The 7568-nt window shown below is 42.0% G+C and overlaps 1 protein-coding gene across 1 annotated transcript in view; it reads left to right on the plus strand.

Annotated features, from left to right (window-relative positions):
- The first annotated feature begins 351 nt into the window (after positions 1 to 351).
- ptpn9a (protein tyrosine phosphatase non-receptor type 9a) overlaps positions 352 to 7568 on the plus strand; it is a 24212-nt gene continuing 16995 nt past the window's right edge. The window contains exon 1 of the mRNA XM_023400334.2: positions 352 to 879. Within this exon, the coding sequence (XP_023256102.1) occupies positions 847 to 879 (33 nt within the window). The 5' untranslated portion in view covers positions 352 to 846. The remainder of the gene's footprint in view (positions 880 to 7568) is intronic.

A 7568-nucleotide genomic window follows, 5' to 3' on the forward strand; every position in this document is an offset into this window, starting at 1 on the left:
GCTGCATTATTCTTCACAGTGAGTCAAACATCCAAGTTATTGTTAACTAACAATGTCAGCAAAACGCATTTTGAGTGGAGGCTGACTTTATGTAGTAAAGTACGTGTAAGTTATTTTCTTTCCTTCAAAACCACTCGTGTATTTCAGAGTCTTCCTAGTGCCGCAAGAAGCAAGCTGACACTCAAAATGGTGATTTTCCTGTTTGGTTTCCTATTTTTATGAATGAAGGCGGAGGTCAGTGAGCTTTTGTCATTTTCTGGTCTTAACCACCAGGGGGTGGAGCGGCATGCAGAAAGAATAGCCTCCAGTCTCTCTCTCTCTCCCTGTTCAGGGCTGTCTCTCACACAACATAAAGGCAACGTTCAGAGCTAAAAACTTGCAATTCATGGCATGGAGGAGTCAGCGGGCAGCTGCCGCCCTCTGATCTGTATAAGGTTAGGTGGATGAGCAGCAGATCATGGTCTGAACCCAGTGATCATCGAGCCGAAGCAAAGCCTCGTCTAGCTGCTCGAGTGTAGTCCTCTGTTTTTTTTTTTTTTTTTTCTTCCCTGTCTTCTTTCTCTTCTCCTCGGTGAAATCTGACACAACATCAGAGGCTTTTCGCTCTAGTTTGGATGGCAGATTCAGGCTAAGTGGCCTGCGTGTTTTGCAGTCAAACAGTATCAAGAGAAAAGAAACATTCAGCTCATACTGCAGCGATTCAGATGCCTTCAACTTTGAGCGAGAGGGACAACCCCTAAAACCCCGTTTTTACACGAGGGAAAGACACACAGACATCTCCGTTATCTTCCCCTTTATAAAAAGGACGCGTCTCGGTGAAAGGTGATCGGAGAACTGACGGGAACCATGGCAGCTACTTTATCGGCGGATGAAGAACAGGTAGGCCTTAACAGTCTTTATGCTTTCACTTCTTCCTTTCTGTGTTAAATCGCCCTGAATTGTTCCAGTCTCGGCCCTACCTGGAGGTATTTTTGGCCCTGTGCATTGCGTGTGCGCACCGCAGCGAGTGGCGATGGCAGTGCGCAATGGTGGATTTGTTGCGAAATGATCCTGTGTGCGGAGCGGAAATATTGTATCGATTTCTGGCGCATTATTGCTCTCGTTGCATCACTGTCAGTTCCTCTCCAGCGGCCGAGCTGAACTGTTGCGAAAGAGGCCGAGCTCGCGTTCACCAGCCTCCACAGATGTGAAATAATTCAATGCGTGGCTCAGAGTTGCTCATTCGTGGGTGCAGACCGTGATATTACACCGGGGAAGGTTTTGGGGGAGAGCTGGAAACGCTGCCTGGTTCCACATTTGGCTCATTCAAAAAAAAAAAAAAAAATTGTGTACAGGAGAAACTTGGCTAATAGTGTCATGTTAGTAATGTGGGAATGTGAAACTGGGTTAAACTGTAACATCTAAGCATCTTATAATGTAGACATATTCACAAATTTAAACCAATATGGAGAATCGGAGAGGAATTTTCCCTTCATTTGTTTGTTTTATCAAGGGCTAAATAAGTTTCTGTAAACCCAAAGAGCTATAAACTTAGTTTTGATGCGCTTTTCTTTTTTACTAACATGAATATTTTGGTTTAAAAACTGATTGACACCAAAATGAAACTCATTCTTTAGAGATTTCATATTGTTTCAAAAATAGCCAAGTCATCTCAGCACTGAGCTCTGTGTGTTTTAGATATTATTTGCTCTTGGAGTGAATGAGACTTAATTTTGGATCTGAAAAAACAAATCTGAGTAAGGTAAATCTGAATTGCTGAGCTCACTCTAAATAAACCAGTTGACATTTTATCATTAGTAGAGTTGGAAAGATAAAGCGATTAGTTGATCAACAAAATAGTAACTGGAAACTTTTTGATAATCAAATTTGACACATTCCCTAGTTTTTGTTGCTGTTTTCTGAGTCTTCATAAACTTAGTATGTTGAAGCTTTGCCGAGCTGGTCAGACTAATCTAAGCTCAACTAAACTAACTAAAGGAAACGGTCATTGGACATTTTGTCACTGTTTCCTGAAATTCTAAGGAGCAAATGATCAATGGATAAATCAAGAATATTATTGATAAAGAACTGTTTGTTGCATCCCTAATTATTTTGTACACCCTGACAAAACTAATGCAGTCGAATACGACACCATCTGCAATAAATCATACCTTTTATGAAGGTTATGATGTTCACCTCTTGTTGTCTACTTTCGCTGTAGTTTGTGGTGCTGTTGGGTTGCACTGAGAGGTGTTTCCAATATTTTGTTCACCACATTTATATCAATGAGTGTAGGTCATTAAGTTGAATCAATACCTCTCTAAAACAACAAAAACTGAATATTAACCTTTAGGGAGTTGAGATTTATTGCAGGGCCGATGTATTGGACTACATTCGCTTTTTAGTTTCTTATAAACTGGCATCTTAGTGTGAATTATAACATTTATCTTAGTTTGTAGTTCAAATATAATCAGTCAAACCAACAGTGGCATAAACAGCACTCAACCTATCAGAAGTTCAACATGAGCAGAGTGAACGTGCTGTGGATGGTAGTTTTTTGAACATTGTTCATTTCAGTTTCTGTGTTGGAATAATAATCAGTTTGCACACATTTTCAATCTATGTTTGATTTTTCAAGTCTTCTTCTTATTTGCTGCTGGTCATGCTCATGTCTTCTCTCCCCACTGACTCCTCTCATGATCTGGTCAGCAGAAAGCCTTATCTGGCAACTCCATTTCCTGTGTGAGCCAGGGCCCCCGCTAGGGTACCGGACGCCCTCATTACATCCACAGCCTTGTGGGGGGTGTTTGGGTATAGTGTGTGTGTGTGTGTGTGTGTGCGTGTGTGTGTGCGTGTGTGTGTGCGCGTGCATGTGTGTGTGGGGTAGGGTGGCTCTCTCGGGAGTGTACACGGGTGTAGTGGAACTTCACTCTAAAGGCAGCTGTTAAAAGCATTTCCACCAGACTCGGGGGAAGGGGGAGTTTATGAGTTACAGAGTGCCTGTGTGTGTCTATCATGTGCTCTAGAGAAAGTGTGTGTGTGTGTGTGTGTGTGTGTGTGTGTGTGTGTGTGTGTGTGTGTGTGTGTGTGTGTGTGTGGTGTCTACTCCCAGGAAGCAGTGGAGTGAGAGAAAGTGGGGAATAGGGAGAGAGTGACGTTATTGACTTCCTGTTTTGGTATTGACTCGTGCCAAATGGGACTCACTGAAGTGAGGAGAAGCCGCTTGGCAACTGCAGTCCTACATTTGTAAATAGATTAGCATGGCATCTGTAATCATCAAATAGATTCTGGAAAGACAATGTCAAGGACAGCCACGAATCCTCGTTAGTATAATAATAACACTAAAGGAATGCATTAGCCCTGTCTGTAGGAACAAGATGTAATCATGACGCTGCAGTGACCCTCCAATACTTTCCATAACCCTTCTCCTAGCTGAGACATGAATACAGCCACCATCTACAGCATGACTCCTCCTGGCTGGAATGTGATTTCAATAGGCTTCATGTGAATACTGAGACATCAATGACCAATTCCTGTAACTAAGGACTATGATGATTGTGAGTAAAACAAAACGGAAATCCACCTTACGTATCCCAGTAAGTCAGCATGCACAACACCCTCACCCTTGCAATGACGCATCTAAATGAAATGCAGCCACTAATCAAAATTATCTGTGTTTGACAAGTTAAATCTTATACCACGATGAAGAATTATATTAGTGGTGGATAATGCATTGTACAACATAATACGGTGAACAGCATAATAAAGAATGTAGTCAACATGTGTAGTCATATTTAGCAGCACAGAGCAACAATAAATAGATCTGGTTTGTTGCAAGGATCCAGTGAACCAATACTGTGGGTAGTTGTGGCAGAAAAAGCCTAAATCGAACATGGTTGGATGAAGCACAGTGTCAAGGTTGTAGGCGGCAAAAGTTGATAAACTGTACATGGATGATGCATATTGAGCCGCAGAAAATAGAGGTGTACAGAATAATAACTGTAGAACATGAAATATAGGAGTTTAGAGTATTACACGTTCAGGGGACCCTTTCATTAGACAGGGTTAAGATTGGTGAAGATGAACACACTTGAACCTGAAGATATTGTCTGTGATAATATAAACATTAATGTTGTTTAAGCAAGGCAAGCCGTGTTTCCCAGTTTAAGCTAAAACTAGACATAAATTAGAAGGATACTGAAATGGAAGTGATATATCTGCTTACAACTGATCTCAGAACAGCATTCGGTCCCATAAAGGACTGGCCTGTTTACATTCATCATGTAATTTAATGCCCTCTTGTGGGGTCAGCAGGCTTTTGTATCTGAAAGCTAGCTTGACTAACAGCCGCTTGTATCTATAGTTTATATATAGTCATTTTTGTGAGTGTGACTGAGGGTCTAACCTGTTGACAATAGCAGTGTGTGTGAAAACTAAACTTGTACATTAGGAAATTACTTGAACAGTCTTTTCTTCTTAAGCGTTAAGAGGTCGCAGTAGCACAGCAGGTGAGAGAGAGAGAGAGTGAGGCTGGCGACCGGTGCAGAGAGTTAGAAAATAGCAGTGTAACGTATGTGCACTCAAGGATATTTGTCAGTAAATAAATGCTACAACTCCTTAAGACCCAAGTTCCATTGTCTCCCATGTGCTTCCCAGCTACAGTCTAAATGATGAGCCAGGAAAGGTTAACAACACTGAGGCAGGAAAATGCAGGTTTCTGCATTGTCACTGGAGTGTGTCATTGTCAGTTAATAGTAAATATAAGATTATACATCTGTACCGCACGTTTGATATGTTTAGTGTCCAAGGAATAATCCTAATACCTCCTCAGACAGGAAGGAGTGCCAGAAGGTGAACATGTCCAGGCAGAGAGCAGCAAGATGCAAGAGAGAGACTTTCAGTACAGGAGAGACGGACAGCACAAAATCATGATGGATGAATCAATATTTAATACAATCATTACAGCTCATGTCACGTCCCATGGTATTTGGTATATCACGACTGTCAGTTAACAGTTCCACAGTGCAATGTATCACGTTGTGTTGGTGAGAAAATTACAGTTGTGTAAAGTGATGTGATGAAATAATTGTGAATAATGAGTGTTTGAATTCTCAATTCACTACTCACTACAGAGTAAAGTACCGAGCGTCTGTTATTTAGGGAGTAGTAAACGAGAGAACAATGGAGTGATTTTTGAAGACAGTCCTCATCTCCCCGCAGGAACACTTATCTGTTTTGTCAAAGTTGTTTGCTGCAGCAGTGAGTTGTGTGGGACCGGGTCTCCGACCTTTGTGGACATGTGGGCTTGGTTTTAAGGCCGTTTGGCTGAGAACTGACCCCAAATTCATCCACTAGCTCCCAAGCACAGCAGGTTCCTACCGCAGTGAACCTAATCAATTAGTTATTGACTGTCATTGTCAACACCGCCAATGAACATCCCCAACCATCAATGAGCCATCCTGACAACAGACAGGATTATGTAATCTCAGCTGTGTATTGGAAGGCCAGAAGCCACTTGCTTAAAATGCCTCACACGGAATTTCAGAACAACAAACGGAGGAAATGAAGACAGCTGAACCAGTGAGGATGGAAAAAATAGACTTTTGATCTGACAAATTCTGTACGTGCATGGACCTCTCAGTGTATTTAGATTCATGTCATGGTGGTTTAAGACAGATTTAAGTGTTTTTAAATGAATAATCAAGAACTTTGAGGAAAACATCTCCTGCTGTATCAGAAGTGGAGCAAGTCAAGCAAATATTTATTCATCCTCCAGGAACTGGACAGAACTGAAGTCACTCCTCCACAGTGAGTCTTCCACTCTAGTCCGGTGTGCTTTCATGAAAACAAACTGGTTCATCCTCAAATTCCACTCAGGCGGATATGGCCTCTAGTGCAGAAAAACCAAACAAGACTGGCTTCTCCAGGAACAGAGGGTCACTGCCTGGAGTTGGCAGGCTCCCCTTAAAAGGCCAAGAGAGAAAGAGCAGCTGTCAGACCATTGAAATCTTGGAAACCCGAGTGTACCTGACAGCAATCTGACAGGAAGTTGTCTTTGGCCAACACTGAAGGATTAACACTTCACAGTGCAACAACAAAGAGTAGACTTCCCTCATTAGATGGAACTTGTGGAGTTTTTGTTACAAGAAAGTACCTCACCATATAAGTCAAATATGTTTTTCTTGAAGCCAAGTGAATTCTAAAACATTTCATGAGTATAAACAACCTAGAATTACTCATAGAGACCGGTTTTCCTCCTTTCATCACAAACTTTTTCTTTTACTTTCGGATTTTATAAACCTTGTTGATATCACCTGTTAGTTTTACTGCAGTTTTCTCTGCAATTCATTTTTCCAAGTGAGACAAATCATAGCTCTACGTCACGCAGTAGATTCCCACTTCTGTCTTTTTCTATTTGTCTTGTTTAGTAAGTTGAGAGAATTTGAACACTCAACTGTCTGCGGCCTTGAGTCATCATCTTCCTTGTGATTTACACTAGAGAAATGGCACTCGCTATTTACGCACTGATTATACTCCCTAGATATGGGGAAACAATCCTCAGTCTGTAGATTAGATGGTAGTTACTTTGACTGTTTTGTCTTCATCAGTGGACGAAGCTGGCTAAGCTGTCAACATGTGACCCAAGTGTTGAGCATCAGTCATGTGACAGGAGGTGGTTGTAAATGGGAGATGCTAACCTATGTGAAGACTTTCTAAAAGACTCTGTCTGTCTCTGGCCATCTATGGGCTCCTGGTCAGTAACATTGGCCCTTTCTCAATTGATGCTATGACCAGCTTTGGTCTGGTGCTCACAGACAACTGGTGCCACATTAGTTCCACAACTGGGTCATGTGGTGACACAGGGGCCAGCTCCATTTGCTGAAGAAGGCCATGAGATGTAATTGAAAGCTATAAAAAAAAAAAGCTATTAAGTGAGTTTTTTTACACACACTATTCCCAAAAGTAAAAAGTGAACTTCCTTTCTGAAAGTTAGGAAATACTATCAGACACAATAAAGTATTGGTTAAGTTTCTAGTTGGAGCTATTCTGTCATAGCAATGCCCCAATTTTTCACAGTAAAATAGGTCATCGTAAGATTGTAATGTGTTGTTCATAATTCACTGTCGTGTCTGAAACATTTGCTTGTCAATTCATGTTTAAAAATCTTAGAGCTCTAGTCTCTAATGTGCTGAAAAGAATTCAGAGGAACAGCCCTCCACATTTCCCCCCATGAGAATCGGATATGAACCCGGCCCTGTCAGGTGCAATCATCCCTCATCCCTTGCATGCTAAGGCATCTGAACAGAGCAGAAGCTGCAGGCCCTCGTGTCTGTGAAAGCACTGGCTTTCCTGAGAAGAGACAGTGGCATCCTGTCTTTGAGGCTCAGCGCTCGTCAGTGATCGTTTTGTATTCCTAAAGAGCCGCGGACTCCCAGAACTTGACTTCCTGTCTCCCATGCATGCCCCACCGCTGCTGTGCCTGACCAGAGAAGCGGAACCCTGTGTTTAAAGTGTAAGCTTTCATTGCCTCCTCTGTCGCCTTTTGACGATTCACTGGGTGCTGACTCGCTAACTCTGCGGGTGCTGAG

Source organism: Seriola lalandi, unplaced genomic scaffold (assembly GCF_002814215.2).
Source record: "Seriola lalandi dorsalis isolate HSWRI2012SDOR001 ecotype SW California unplaced genomic scaffold, Sedor1 jcf7180002052274, whole genome shotgun sequence".
Lineage (NCBI taxonomy): Eukaryota > Metazoa > Chordata > Actinopteri > Carangiformes > Carangidae > Seriola > Seriola lalandi.